General features: G+C 40.9%; 1 protein-coding gene across 1 annotated transcript in view; it reads left to right on the top strand.

The window, feature by feature from the left end:
• lrpprc (leucine-rich pentatricopeptide repeat containing) overlaps positions 1–16,160 on the top strand; it is a 169,820-nt gene that overhangs the window by 11,641 nt on the left and 142,019 nt on the right. Inside the window, exons 6-9 of the mRNA XM_061911204.1 lie at positions 5,119–5,205; positions 5,268–5,394; positions 5,466–5,610; positions 11,038–11,192. Of these exons, the coding sequence (XP_061767188.1) occupies positions 5,119–5,205; positions 5,268–5,394; positions 5,466–5,610; positions 11,038–11,192 (514 nt within the window). The remainder of the gene's footprint in view (positions 1–5,118; positions 5,206–5,267; positions 5,395–5,465; positions 5,611–11,037; positions 11,193–16,160) is intronic.

Genomic DNA, 16,160 nt, shown 5'->3' with positions numbered 1-16,160 from the left:
AGGTGTTGGCAGTAAGAAGCATGGAGGATCTGGACAGATTTAACTTTACCAGTACGCCTGGACAATAGATCAATAAGACATGAACCAACTGGACTTTGAGAAGGACATAGAACTCTCAAAGTCATTTTAACAATAAATGCTCCTACTACACAAAAATAGGTCGACAAACTATCAATTATTCACAACAATAATAGAAGTCTGTAATCAAAGTGCAACAACATTCAACAATATCTGAAACAATTCAAGGAAACTTTTAAACTAATTGCGATCTCAGAAACCTGGATCAAGGAGGAGAAAGAAAGGGATTTTGACCTGGAAGAATATGAACTGAACTTCATCAACAGAAATAAAAAGAGTGGAGGCGGAGTACCTCTGTATGTGGACAAACATCTGGATTACAAAGTGGTGAAAACATGTCATTGATAGTCTCTTGGAATGCATAACAATTGATATAAGTGATGAAAAAAAACTAAAACCTTTTACTCAGTTATATCTATGGAACACCTAAGTCAAGTATTAAAAAGGTTGAAGACTGGATTAACATAACTTTTACAGAAATAAGAGACCAGGTAATCTTTGTGGGGATAGAAGAATATTGTTGACTTCATAGATGGTATACGTTTATATCCTAAAATCACAAGACCAAGCAGAATTACAAGGCACAGCGCCATGCTTATTGATAATATTTTCACATACGATTTTGTGAATAATAATACAAGTGGACTACTAATAACCAACATTAGTGATAATTTACCAGTTTTCACAATGTTGGATGAAGACTACAAGATAGGGTTAGGGTAGAAGACATGGAATAAAAAATGCATTTCAAAGACTATGCTCGGAGGAAAGTTTAAACACTTTGAAGCATGATCTGAGAGAACAACACTGGGACAGTGTAGAGTAAACATTATGTGAACAAAGCATTTGGTAATTATTGTAATACATTTATGATGTTTTATGATTAACATTGTCCACGGAAACGACTTGTTAAAAAAAGCACAAAAAAAAAGAACAACAATGGATGACAAAGGGACTGAAAAATTAATGAAACAAATCATTTCATTATATAGAACATTTATAAAACAAAGATCCATAGATGCAGAAAATAAGTACAAAAGTATAGGAACAAACAAACCAGCATAATGCCAACATCTAGAAAATAATATTACAGTAAAATATTAGACAAAAACACAAGAGCAACATGGGTCATACTAAATAGCGTCATTAAAAATGGTGCTAGGAAGGATTACCCTCAATACATTTTAGTTGAAACCAAAAAAAAAATCACAAAATGACTGAAGTAGTTGAACACTTCAATAGCTACTTTGTAAATATTGGTCCCAAACTAGAGCAAAGCATTCCATAAAACAGATAAGTTGAGGACTTCAATGACACAATAGATAGAAGCTCCATGTTCCTCAATAATGTGACAGAAGAGGAAATAATCAAAATTATAAAGAAATGTAAATCCAAGACATTAACTGACTGTCACCGAATTGCTATTAAAGTGATAAAAATACACCGAATTGCTATTAAAGTGATACAAATAGTTATTGAAGAAATCTCAGAACTATTGATGTATATCGGCTCTCATTTCAAACTGGAACGTTCCCAGATTAAATTTGAAAAAGCAAAAATTGTACAGATTTACAAAACTGGAGACAAACACCGGTTTACAAATTACAAACCTGTTTTTTTACTTCAACAATTTTCGAAAATCATTGAATAAAATATTCAACATCAGATTGGATGTATTCATAAACAAAAGTAGAACACTCATAGAGAACCAATTCAGATAAAGAGCACACATTTCTATATCCATGGCATTATTAAAAATAACAAAAGAGATCACCAATGCAAAAGATGGCAAACAATGTGAAGCAGCAGTATTTATGAATCGAACTAAAGCATCTAACACCATTAATTATGATATCTTAATAAATACATTGGAGCGCTATGGAATCAGAGGACATGTCTTAAAGTACCATCCATCCATCCATTTTCTACCACTTGTCCCTTCTGTGATCGCGGGTGGTGCTGGAGCCTATCCCAGCTGCATTCGGGCGGAAGGTGGGGTACACCCTAAACAAGTCGCCACGTCATTGTAGGGCCAACACAGATAGACAACATTCACATGCACTAACCCCTGTACTGCCGAGCACCGTTTTTCTGCCTTCCGCTCTAGTGCATCTGGGATAGGTGCCAGCATCCCCCACGACCCCGAAAGGGACAAGCGGTAGTAAATGGATGAATTGATCATAAAAACATAACATTGAGAGAATAATAGTAGGGATATTAATAATTGACAAAGAACCACACAATAAAATAATAAAAAACTTAGAGTTTAGGATGATCAGTAAAAACCCTGGTTAAAAAGGTCTTCAGCCTTTAATTTTTTTTTTATTTCAACGCTCTCTGCAGTCCTCAGGCTCTCTGGCAGGCTGTTCTACATGCCCCCCTCGCCGTTGCTCTTTTTTCTCGTATTTGGTAAAGCTAAAGGCCAATTTAAGAGGACCTCAGGATCTACGAGCGTCAATACGGTAAAAGGAGGTCAGATAGATAAAGCGCAAGGTCATTAAGACATTTAAAAACTAATAATACAACTTTAAAATCAATAAAAACAACAATACGATTAAAAAAATACTTTAAAATGGGACCATCCATCCATCTTCTTATGCTTATTTGAGGTTGGGTCGGGGGCCGCCTAAGCCGGGAAGCCCAGACTTCTCTCTTCATAGCTACTTCGTCCAGCTCCTTTAAGGGGAGCTTCACTTTTTTGGAATTTTGTTTCTCGCTCAAAATCATTATGACGATGCATGACATGACGATGGATGTTTTTTTTTCTTAATGCATTCTAATGCGATCAAAGTTCCCTTACAATTGAGTTTAAGGGAGCCGCTCGATTCTGCCTATAAAACACTTAAAAATACCTCCATTAAGGTTTTATATACATGATGTAAATGTATAAGTAATGTAGTAACAAGAACATTTATAATAACATTTAATATTAATGTATTTTGATCATTTTAAGCATACGCAGAACTTTTATTTAAAAATTGCATCAGGTTTACTTTTTTTTCTTCATCACTGATTGTTATTCACCGCAGACTATGAGAGCCAACAAACGTAATAAAACGTAACTTATTGTATACGGTCTGCTGTTATTATGTTCATATATTCCGTTTAGATGAAGATTGTCTTGTAATCTTTGCGAAGAAACCGGGGGGGGGGGGGCTTTGGGTTGGGATGAAGCATCTTTTTGTGTCGTTCTTTTCAGTTCCAGATCCTTATTGGCTGTCAAAGTGTACAAACTTGTCGGATTATATCCTAAGCCATCTACTTTCCAGGTGAGAGGTATGATTTATGATCGAGAATAAACTTAGACGGAGCAAGGAAGTGAGGAAGCAGCAGACCACGCGATATTGTAAACTTAGGGGTATAGTTTGTCTGCGTTAGCGTTTAAAATGACAATATCACTAATACTTGGTTAATATTCAAATCACAAAATTTAAATGTAAATTGTTGGAGCTTTTTGGTTGGTTATTTATTGGATTTTATGAACTGTATAGAGGACCTCCCATTAGTTCCGCTGTAAGCAGACTTTTATTTATGTTTACATTTGAAAAAAATTATACATCCTTCATGTCTTTCATAATGATTGTGAACGATGGGTAAAATTCCAAAGAAAGTGCAGTTCCCCTTTTAAATCGCTTATAGAGGACCTATTATGCAACCAAAGTTTCTTACCTATTGGTAGCTGATTTAATGTCTTTGGGATCTGCATAAATCCCGAAAATTTGAAATCAAACTATATAGGCACGGTGGAGATATTTACAAAACAAAATTGCCTTTTTCATACTCGGTCAAAACGAGCCGTTTGGAATTTGCACAACTTGTCACATTTTTCCCCAGTTGTGATGTCAGAGGATATGTCCATACATGATAGAAATTCACCCCAAGTGCTTTGCGCGAATCCGCCTTGTACATGCACATGCATCCTCTGCTGCTGCCATTTCTAAAACAAAGTAGCGTGTAATTCTCACTTAAATCAGTCAGTTGACCCCGTATGGAAGTGCTAAAAACTACAACACAGCTGCCGGGAAGAAGAGTCGGTTGAAGTGGGGGCACGTAGACCGCCTACAAAACGGTGCATCCTAAAGAGACGGTCAGAAAGCGGTCTGGAGACCGTCTGTAAGACATAAATTAGGCAAAATTTTGACTGAAAAAACACCATATATAGACCACAAGGAAGTGTTTTCAAATGTAGAGAAAAAAATCATAATACGACCCCTTCAAGTTAATCACTCAATCTAACTGACCAAAGTGGTTCAATTTCAAGTTGGACCTAACTTGTCTCTAAAGATTATTCCTTCAAAACTAAGAAAAGAGAGACTTGAGCTCACTGAGATTCTCAAAGGATTACGTGAACGATATAAAATTTTGTTTCACAGTTATTGCAACCAAAATGATCCTGTAATCATAATTATCGAAGTATTTTTATTTGCTCAAAAGTAACTATTGTACACACTACGATCCTTTAACCTTTATTTAAAAACTACATGGACAACAGACGCAATGTATCCTCATACTTTCCACTCTGTTCTAAGAGAGCACAGCTTGCAGGTATAATGTGCACAATTGGATAGTTTAGTTGCTCACACAATAATGTGTTTATATTCATTTATATTGGGGTATCACTTTTGTAATGGGGAAAGATGTTAATATGTCTTGTATTCATGTGAGCATTAAGGCTAGTTAGCGATTCGTTTTCTAGTTTCCAGCTACAGATTTGTGGAACTGATATATGCGTATATGAGTAGTATCACCGGGAACTTATCAAATTGTGTTTTTTAGTCCCGGTCCTACAATAATCTTAATTTGAAATGGTAATACTAACTTCAAGTATTTTTATTACATTTTATTATTAATACAGGTCATTGTTACATCAATAGTCTTGACTTTTCATGTTTTTTTGTGATAACAAGACATTAGGTGTGTTGAAAACCCTAGAACCAATTGAAACTTGATGATCGTTCTCGATATCTTGTCGTCTGATTGCTTCCTGCCTGCTTCTAGTTTGAACTTATTTTTAACATTCAAATGTCCCTTCTTTTTCAGCGCCATTCTGGGTTTCATGAAAAGCAAAGACCTCCCCATCACTGAAGCCGTTTTTAACGGTCTGGTAACAGGCCACGCCCGCTCAGGGTGAGTACCTGATGCGCTCATGCTCCAAAGAATACATGTTAGATATCATATCTGTGTTTCAGCGACCTAGAGAGTGCAAAGAACATCCTGTCGGTCATGCAGGGAGCTGGAATTGACCCCGGTCCTGACACTTATGTATCACTGATGAATGGGTACATTGAGAAGGGGGACTTGGACAGTCTAAAGAAGGTGTGTGTGTTTTATTCAGTTCACATATCACCATTTAACATTTAGTCAATGATAATGCATCTCCCTGTCAGACTCTTGAAGAAGCGGAGAGTGCCAACATCCGTCTGGTGGACCGAGACATCATGCAGCTGATCTTCACGCTGGCCAAAGCTGGACATCAGCAGCATGTCCCTGAAATGATGGAGCACTTGAGGCAGGACAGGAACTACATTCCAGGTGCACACGCACTCAACAGCTACCGAGTCAATGTCCTGTGTTTGCTATTAGTATACATCTATATTAGGCAAAACATGTTTTTTTAGCAGGGTGTCACAGTGTGTCTTGAACACATGCCATTATATATTTCAGTTTTAAGGTATTGGTTTGGTATGGTAAAGGAACAAAAAACTTTAAAACTTTGCAGCTTTTGTCTAGACGGCTTAATGGATTTATAAAATTAAACATCAAAAACTGCCAAGTGCTAGTAGGTCATTCTCTTTTTTGGCTTTTTTAAAAGAAAAACAAGCATTCTTGGGAATACCCGCCCATTTGCTGTTTTTTGCAAAAGAGCCTTCTGTTTTACCCAAGGTCTGTCTAAATGAAGCACAGCATGCACGTCATAGTAATACAGCAAGCATTAATGAAATGATGCAGGTGAAAGGTGATATACTGTAAGTTAGAGATGTGCCAATCCGTATCGGCTGTTTTATGTGAAAATTAACAACATTGCTGTTTAATGCCATTCCACTCTGGCTGAAACTGTATTTATGTTTAGTGCCCCTGCTGACAAGCGGCTACTAGCTAATTATGTGTCTCCATAGAAGGTGTGGAGCTGCTTCCCTGAAGTAATAATTTCCTCCATTATGATAACTAAACTGCATTTTTTAGTATCTTAAGGGCTTCACGGTGGCAGAGGGGTTAGTGTGTCTGCCTCACAATACGAAGGTCCTGCAGTCCTGGGTTCAAATCCGGGCTCGGGATCTTTCTGTGTGGAGTTTGCATGTTCTCCCCGTGAACGCGTGGGTTCCCTCCGGGTACTCCGGCTTCCTCCCATCTCCAAAGACATGCACCTGGGGATAGGTTGATTGGCAACACTAAATTGGCCCTAGTGTGTGAATGTGAGTGTGAATGTTGTCTGTCTATCTGTGTTGGCCCTGCGATGAGGTGGCAACTTGTCCAGGGTGTACCCCGCCTTCCGCCCGATTGTAGCTGAGATAGGCGCCAGCGACCCCGTAAGGGAGAAAGCGGTAGAAAATGGATGGAAGTACAAACCCCGTTTCCATATTAGTTGGGAAATTGTGTTAGATGTAAATATAAACGGAATACAATGATTTGCAAATCATTTTCAACCCATGTTCAGTTGAATATGCTACAAAGACAACATATTTGATGTTCAAACTGAAAAAAAAAAAAAAATTGGGGGGGGGGCAAATAATCTTTAACTTTAGAATTTGATGCCAGCAACACGTGACAAAGAAGTTGGTAAAGTGGCAATAAATACTTATAAAGTTGAGGAATGCTCCTCAATCACTTATTTGGAACACCCCACAGGTGTGCAGCCTAATTGGGAACAGGTATGTGCCATGATTGGGTATAAAAACAGCTTCCCAAAAAATGCTCAGTCTTTCACAAGAAAGGATGGGGCGAGGTACACCCCTTTGTCCACAACTGCGTGAGCAAATAGTCAAACAGCTTGAAAACAACGTTTCTCAAAGTGCAATTGCAAAAAATTTAGGGATTTCAACATCTACGGTCCATACTATCATCAAAAGGTTGAGAGAATTCATTGAATGACCGTGACTTTCGATCCCTCAGACGGCACTGTATCAAAAACCCACATCAATGTCTAAAGGATATCACCACATGGGCTAAGGAACACTTCAAAAAACCACTATCACTAAATACGGTTCGTCGCTACATCTGTAAGTGCAACTTAAAGCTTTACTATGCAAAGCGAAAGCCATTTATCAACAACATCCAGAAACGCCACCAGCTTCTCTGGGCCCGAGATCATTTAAGATGGACTGATGCAAAGTGGTAAAGTGTTCTGTGGTCTGACGAGTCCACATTTCAAATTGTTTTTGGAAATATTCGACATCGTGTCATCCTGACCAAAGGGGAAGCTAACCATCCAGACTGTTTTCGACGCAAAGTTCAAAAGCCAGCATTTGTGATGGTATGGGGGTGCATTAGTGCCCAAGACATGGATAACTTAACATCCGTGAAGGCACCATTAATACTGAAAGGTAGATACAGGTTTTGGAACAACATATGCTGCCATCCAAGCGCCGTCTTTTTCATGGACGCCCCTGCTTATTTCATCAAGACAATGCCAAGCCACATTCGGCACGTGTTACAACAGCGTGGCTTTGAAAAAAAAAGAGTGTGGGTACTTTCCTGGCCCGCCTGCAGTCCAGACCTGTCTCCAATCTAAAATGTTTGGCATATTATGAAGCGTAAAATACGACAGCGGAGACCGCGGACTGTTGAACGACTGAAGCTCTACATAAAACAAGAATGGGAAAGAATTCCACTTGCTAAGCTTCAACAATTAGTCTCCTCAGTTCCCAAACGTTTACTGAGTGTTGTTAAAAGAAAAAGTGATGTAACACAGTGTGAACATGCCCTTTCCCAATTACTTGGGCACATGTTGCAGCCATGAAATTCTAAGTTACCGTATTTCCTTGAATAGCCGCTGGGGCGCTAATTAATTTAAAACCTCTTCTCACTGCTGCGCTTATTCAAGGCATGTGGTAAAAGTAAGCAGGCGCTAATTATTTTAAAACCTCTTCTCACTCCTGCGCTTACCAAAGGCATGCAGTAAAAAATTGAGTGTGATGTAAGGATACCATCATGAAAAGCACATTTAATAAAAAAAAAAAAAAACGTTATTATGGTTATTATTTTCAGCACCGAAGGCTTGGAATAACCTACAATCGAATATTCAACTTAAAACCCTTGTTGCATTAAATGAGTTTAAAGGTTCTGTGAAATGATTACAGTTTTCCCTTTTCTGTATGCAAATGTGTCATATGAGCAAGTTTTAATTGTTGTAAATGTGATGTTTTATGTGTTGTTTACTGTTTTTAATGTAACCCTGCTGCTGCCCTCTTGGCCAGGTCTCCCTTGGAAAAGAGATCTTTGATCTCAATGGGATTTTACCTGGTTATAAAGGCTACCGGTAAATAAAAAATCAATGAAAAATGGTCTTACCTTTACTTATAAATGAAATCCATGCCAGATCCTTCTGATCAAAAGCATTGATAACTTGTTTACAGAAGTATTCTTTATCTTTCTTCAGTTTTAAAAAGTCTCTCAGAAAACTGCTATCAGACCGCTGCTATCGACTGCTCCTCTCGTTCTGCTCCGTGGGTGATCTCTTTATCCCAGGACCACCAAGAAAGGACATGGCTTGAGCAGTTTGACTTTGTCTATTTTTCAATAAAACCTCAGTCCAGGTCGCTCTTCCGCTCGCTCGCCGGTATCTTGGGCACGGCTGCTACAGCTAGCGTGCCCTGCCTGTCTGTCGGACCGTCGGCGCCACATGTGGTACCGGTATATTAATAAAACATAGCTGCTTACTGTTCTTTTTAGCATACGGTATTCAATAGCTTGGATCTTAAATCCTACTGAATAGCTCTTAATCTTTTTCCCTTTATGCGATTTCAAATTGTTGCAATAGGCCTCCTCCATTTTGAAAATGATGAGAAGGGAAGTGTCACTCGTGACGTCGCGAGTTTGACCCGGCGGTAATAGTAAGCATGCGCTAATTATTTTGCAAAGCGAGTTTGGCCCGGCAGTAATTCAAGGCAGGCGCACATTACATGCTTGGCGGCAATTCAAGGAAATACGGTAATTATTATTTGCAAAAAAGAAATTAAGTTTATGATTTCTAACATCAAATATCTTGTCTTTGTAGTGCATTCAATTGAATATGGTTTGAAAAGTATTTGCAAAACATTGTATTCCGTTTATATTTACATCTAACACAATTTCCCAACTCATATGGAAATGGGGTTTGTATCATTTTTAGGTATCATTTCCACTGCAGCATGAGGCTAAACATATTGCACACTGAGAGCATTGGCAGTCAGTACACGACACATAAGAGGAGGTCAGATTGATCCATAAATTGGTGGTGCCAGTATCAGTATATGATCGATACTTGAGTGATTAGGTTATTTAAATTTTGTCAATTTTCAATGTTGTTTATGTTCATGTTTACAAAATCAATATATAATTATGTGGATAAGGAAGGACTTAAAGGGGGAATTGCACTTTTTGTGTAATTTTGCCTCATGTTCACAATCCCTAAGTAAGACAAGCACACGTTTTTCTTTTTTGTTAGCATTTTAATTTGTAAAGTACAATATGTACGGGGTGGCTAACCATGCAGCTAATGGTTGTACTCTATTGCGCCGATAGCCTACAAAAAAACATCCTTAAATTGTCAATACTCCATTTACGTCTCGTGACCTGAATAATAACCAAGTATTAGTGATTTTGTTATTTTAAGGGCTTTTTATGATAAGTGATTGTTTTTGTAATAAGTGATTGTTTGTTTTATTATGTTCATAGTTTGTATTTCTTGTTGAGTGCGTAGCAACACTGCTACATGATGCTTAGTGTTTCATTAAACTGGATCTGTTTATCACTCAGCTTCTAAAAACTAGATCATCCTCTGTATATTCAGGCTAAAAAATTTAGGGTTCTGGATCATAATTTTTCCCAAAGTAGTCTTTGTCTATAATAAAGTCTGCCATGAGTAGTAATCTTATTGTTGTTGTTGAATGGAAACGCGAATGTTGTGATGGCCTGTAAAATGAATACACCACCCTATGATAAAGTAAAATATGTAAATATTACATGTTATGAATGTGCCTGTTACTACATTACATATATACTCACAGCGTGTAAATAAAATGTTGGAGGCTTTGGATGTTTTTAAAGCGCTTTATGGGCAGAATAGAGTGACTTTCATGTGCTCCATTGTTAGCTGACTTTTGGTAGAATTTATTCACGAGTTAGCATGCATAAAAAAAGGAAAACATACCTGTATGTATTTGTGCTTGTCTCACAAAAGGATTGTGAATGATAAGCAACATTCCAAAAAAAGTAAAGTTCCTCTTATAAGGGCAAAAATCTAAGGATTTAAAGAATATTAGTAAATTTTGCTTTTGTTTAGTGTGCTTATGGCTTTGTTTTGATCAAACAACTGTATATAATGAAAGCAAATAAGGAACTACTTTTATGTTTATATTATTAAAACTGTCAATTGCACTCACCATCAATAAATTTAACATTTTACGTGAATACATGGGTTCTGTATCAGGCAATTTCACTAATGGATGATTGGTATCTGCAACATAAAACCCAGATGGGAACATCCCTAATACAATTGGCAGGTGTTGTCGTCCTGTGTGTCTAAATCAGCACTAGCAGTGGCACGAGCGCTCACATAAGCTTTGCTACAATCTCACCATAAAACTTGTAGAGAGGAGAACATAAATTATTATATAGTTGTAAGTTGTTACTGTAATCACAAAAGCTAGTAAGTGTGCATTATGTAGAGGTGATATAGCGGCACCGCAGGATAAGGAAGCACGAGGTCAGCCACACGTCTTCCAAGGTTGATTTTTATTCCTTTGTCTTTCCTCTTTGCAGATGCGATGAACTTGTGTCTGAGCCTCATCACGCAAGGTCTTGACGAAACGGCCTTTGCCATCCTGAAAACCTTTTCCACGACGAGTATGTACTCCAACAGTGAATCGGAAAACCTGGGAACCTTCTTCTTGAGGCACTGCATCAATATGGACACGGTACTTGCCATGGGGCGGTGTGGGTACTGGAGGTCATAGTCAGGTCTGCTCAAATTGTTTTGAGTATTTTTTTTATTTTTTATTCGTGTGCATGAGAGATTTTTTTCAATGAATCGATGGGCGCACAGCATTTAGCCAAGAGCTCATTTCCATCGTACAAACCCCATTTCCATATGAGTTTGGAAAATGTGTTAGATGTAAATATAAACGGAATACAATGATTTGCAAATCATTTTCAACCCATATTCAGTTGAATATGCTACAAAGACAACATATTTGATGTTCAAACTGATAAACTTTTTTTTGTTGCAAATAATCATTAACTTTAGAATTTGATGCCAGCAACACGCGACAAAGAAGTTGGGAAAGGTGGCAATATCCATCCATCCATTTTCTACCGCTTATTCCCTTTGGGGTTGCGGGGGGCGCAATCGCTACAATCGGGCGGAAGGCGGTGTACACCCTGGACAAGTCGCTACCTCATTGCATGGCCAACACAGACAACACTCACACTCACATTCACACACTAGGGCCAATTTAGTGTTGCCAATCAACCTATCCCCAGGTGCATGTCTTTGGAAGTGGGAGGAAGCCGGAGTACCCGGAGGGAACCCACGCGTTCACGGGGAGGACATACAAACTCCACACAGAAAGATCCCGAGCCCGGATTGAACCCTGACGACTCAGGACCTTCGTATTGTGAGGCAGATGCACTAACCCCTCTGCCACTGTGAAGCCAAAGGTGGCAATAAATACTGATAAAATTGAGGAATGCTCATCAAACACTTATTTGGAACATCCCACAGGTGTGCAGGCTAATTGGAAACAGGTGGGTGCCATGATTGGGTATAAAAACAGCTTCCCAAAAAATGCTCAGTCTTTCACAAGAAAGGATGGGGCGAGGTACACTTCTTTGTCCACAACTGTGTGAGCAAATAGTCAAACAGTTTAAGAACAACGTTTCTCAAAGTGCAATTGGAAGAAATTTAGGGATTTGAACATCTGGGGCCCATAATATCATAAAAACGTTCAGAGATTCTGGAGAAATCACTCCACGTAAGCAACATGGCCGGAAACCAACATTGAATGACCGTGACCTTCGTTCCCTCAGACGGCACTGTATCAAAAACCGACATCCATCTCTAAAGGATATCACCACATGGGTTCAGGAACACTTCAGAAAACCACTGTCACTAAATACAGTTCGTCTCTACATCTGTAAGTGCAAGTTTAAGCTCTACTATGCAAAGCGAAAGCCATTTATCAACAACATCCAGAAATGCCACCGGCTTCTCTGGGCCCGACATCATCTAAGATGGACTGATGCAAAGTGGAAAAGTGTTCTGTGGTCTGACGAGTCCACATTTCAAATTGTTTTTTGAAATATTCGACATCGTGTCTTCTGGACCAAAGGGGAAGCGAACCATCTAGATTATCGACGCAAAGTTCAAAAGCCAGCATTTGTGATGGTATGGGGGTGCATTAGTGCCAAAGGCATGGGTAATTTACACATCTGTGAAGGCACCATTAATGCTGAAAGGTACATACAGGTTTTGGAACAACATATGCTGCCATCTTTTTCATGGACGCCCCTGCTTATTCCAGCAAGACAGTGCCAAGCCACATTCAGCACGTGTTACAACAGCATGGCTTTGTAAAAAAAGAGTGCGGGTACTATCCTGGCCTGCCTGCAGTCCAGACCTGTCTCCCATCAAAAATGTGTGGCGCATTATGAAACGTAAAATACGACAGCGTAGACCCCGGACTGTTGAACGACTGAAGCTCTACATGAAACAAGAATGGGAAAGAATTACACTTTCAAAGCTTCAACAATTACTTTCCTCAGTTCCCAAACGTTTGAGTGTTTTTAAAAGAAAAGGTGATGTAACACAATGGTGAACATGCCCTTTCCCAACTACTTTGGCACGTGTTGCAGCCATGAAATTCTAAGTTAATTATTATTTGCAAAAAAAAAATTAAGTTTATCAGTTTGAACATCAAATATCTTGTCTTTGTAGTGCATTCAATTGAATATGGGTTGAAAAGGATTTACAAATTATTGCATTCCGTTTATATCTACATCTAACACAATTTCCCAACTCATATGGAAAACGGGTTTGTAGTCTTAATTGTTAAGGGGTTGAGTTGGTTGTGCACAAAGCTGTCCTAATTTTGCATTTGCAACCCATACATCCATCCATCCATCATCTTCCGCTTATCCGAGGTCGGGTCGCGGGGGCAACAGCCTAAGCAGGGAAACCCAGACTTCCATCTCCCCAGCCACTTCGTCTAGCTCTTCCCGGGGGATCCCGAGGCGTTCCCAGGCCAGCCGGGAGACATAGTCTTCCCAACTAAAACGGCCTTCTTTCATCTCCGTAATATCGCTAAAATTCGCTCCATTCTGTCCACTAAAGGCGCTGAGATCATTATCCATGCGTTTGTTACGTCTCGCCTCGACTACTGTAACGTATTATTTTCGGGTCTCCCCATGTCTAGCATTAAAAGATTACAGTTGGTACAAAATGCGGCTGCTAGACTTTTGACAAGAACAAGAAAGTTTGATCACATTACGCCTGTACTGGCTCACCTGCACTGGCTTCCTGTGCACTTAAGATGTGACTTTAAGGTTTTACTACTTACGTATAAAATACTACACGGTCTAGCTCCATCCTATCTTGCCGATTGTATTGTACCATATGTCCCGGCAAGAAATCTGCGTTCAAAGGACTACGGCTTGTTAGTGATTCCCAAAGCCCAAAAAAAGTCTGCGGGCTATAGAGCGTTTTCCGTTCGGGCTCCAGTACTCTGGAATGCCCTCCCGGTAACAGTTCGAGATGCCACCTCAGTAGAAGCATTTAAGTCTCACCTTAAAACTCATTTGTATACTGTAGCCTTTAAATAGACTCCCTTTTTAGACCAGTTGATCTGCTGTTTCTTTTCTTTTTCTTCTATGTCCCACTCTCCCCTGTGGAGGGGGTCCGGTCCGATCCGGTGGCCATGTACTGCTTGCCTGTGTATCGGCTGGGGACATCTCTGCGCTGCTGATCCGCCTCCGCTTGGGATGGTTTCCTGGTGGCTCCGCTGTGAACGGGACTCTCTCTGCTGAGTTGGACCCGCTTTGGACTGGACTCTTGCGACTGTGTTGGATTGGATCCATTATGGATTGAACTTTCACAGTATCATGTTAGACCCGCTCGACATCCATTGCTTTCCTCCTCTCTAAGGTTCTCATAGTCATTATTGTCACCGACGTCCCACTAGGTCATTATTGTCACCGATGTCCCACTGGGTGTGAGTTTTCCTTGCCCTTATGTGGGCCTACCGAGGATGTCGTGGTGGTTTGTGCAGCCCTTTGAGACACTAGTGATTTAGGGCTATATAAGTAAACATTGATTGATTGATTGATTGAACGTGTCCTGGGTCTTCCCCGTGGCCTCCTACCGGTTGGACGTGCCCTAAACACCTCCCTAGGGAGGCGTTTGGGTGGCATCCTGACCAGATGCCCGAACCACCTCATCTGGCTCCTCTCGATGTGAAGGAGCAGCGGCTTTACTTTGAGTCCCTCCCGGATGGCAGAGCTTCTCACCCTATCTCTAAGGGAAAGCCCAGCCACACGGCGGAGGAAACTCATTTCGGCCGCTTGTACCCGTGATCTTATCCTTTCGGTCATGACCCAAAGCTCATGACCATAGGTGAGGATGGGAATGTAGATCGACCGGTAAATTGAGAGCTTTGCCTTACGGCTCAGCTCCTTCTTCACCACAACGGATCGGTACAACGTCCGCATTAGTGAAGACGCCGCACCGAGCCGCCTGTCGATCTCACGATCCACTCTTCCCTCACTCGTGAACAAGACTCCTAGGTATTTGAACTCCTCCACTTGGGGCAGGGTCTCCTCCCCAACCCGGAGATGGCATTCCACCCTTTTCCGGGCGAGAACCATGGACTCGGACTTGGAGGTGCTGATTCTCATTCCGGTCGCTTCACACTCTGCTGCGAACCGATCCAGCGAGAGCTGAAGATCCCGGTCAGATGAAGCCATCAGGACCACATCATCTGCAAAAAGCAGAGACCTAATCCTGTGGTTACCAAACCGGAACCCCTCAACGCCTTGACTGCGCCTAGAATCTCTGTCCATAAAAGTTATGAACAGAATCGGTGACAAAGGACAGCCTTGGCGGAGTCCAACTCTCACTGGAAATGTGTTCGACTTACTGCCGGCAATGCGGACCAAGCTCTGGCACTGATCGTACAGGGAACGGACCGCCACAATAAGACAGTCCGATACCCCATACTGTCTGAGCACTCCCCACAGGACTTCCCGAGGGACACGGTCAAATGCCTTTTCCAAGTCCACAAAGCACATGTAGACTGGTTGGGCAAACTCCCATGCACCCTCAAGAACCCTGCCGAGAGTATAGAGCTGGTCCACAGTTCCACGACCAGGACGAAAACCACACTGTTCCTCCTGAATTCGAGGTTCGACTATCCGACGTAGCCTCCTCTCCAGTACACCTGAATAAACCTTACTGGGAAGGCTGAGGAGTGTGATCTCACGATAGTTGGAACACACCCTCCGGTCCCCCTTCTTAAAGAGAGGAACCACCACCCCGGTCTGCCAATCCAGAGGTACCGCCCCCGATGTCCACGCGATGCTGCAAAGTCTTGTCAACCAAGACAGCCCCACAGCATCCAGAGCCTTAAGGAACTCCGGGCGGATCTCGTCCACCCCTGGGGCCTTGCCACCGAGGAGCTTTTTAACTACCTCAGCGACCTCAGCCCCAGAAATAGGAGAGTCCACCACAGATTCCCCAGGCACTGCTTCCTCATAGGAAGACCTGTTGGTGGGATTGAGGAGGTCTTCGAAGTATTCCTTCCACCTATCCACAACATCCGCAGTTGAGGTCAGCAGAACACCATCCGCACCATACACGGTGTTGATAGTGCACTGCTTCCCCTTCCTGAGGC

The sequence above is a fragment of the Nerophis ophidion genome, linkage group LG09 (assembly GCF_033978795.1).
Source record: "Nerophis ophidion isolate RoL-2023_Sa linkage group LG09, RoL_Noph_v1.0, whole genome shotgun sequence".
In the NCBI taxonomy this organism is placed as follows: Eukaryota; Metazoa; Chordata; class Actinopteri; order Syngnathiformes; family Syngnathidae; genus Nerophis; species Nerophis ophidion.
The sequence above is the reverse complement of the archived record's forward strand: the minus strand, read 5'-3'. Positions and strand labels throughout refer to the sequence as shown.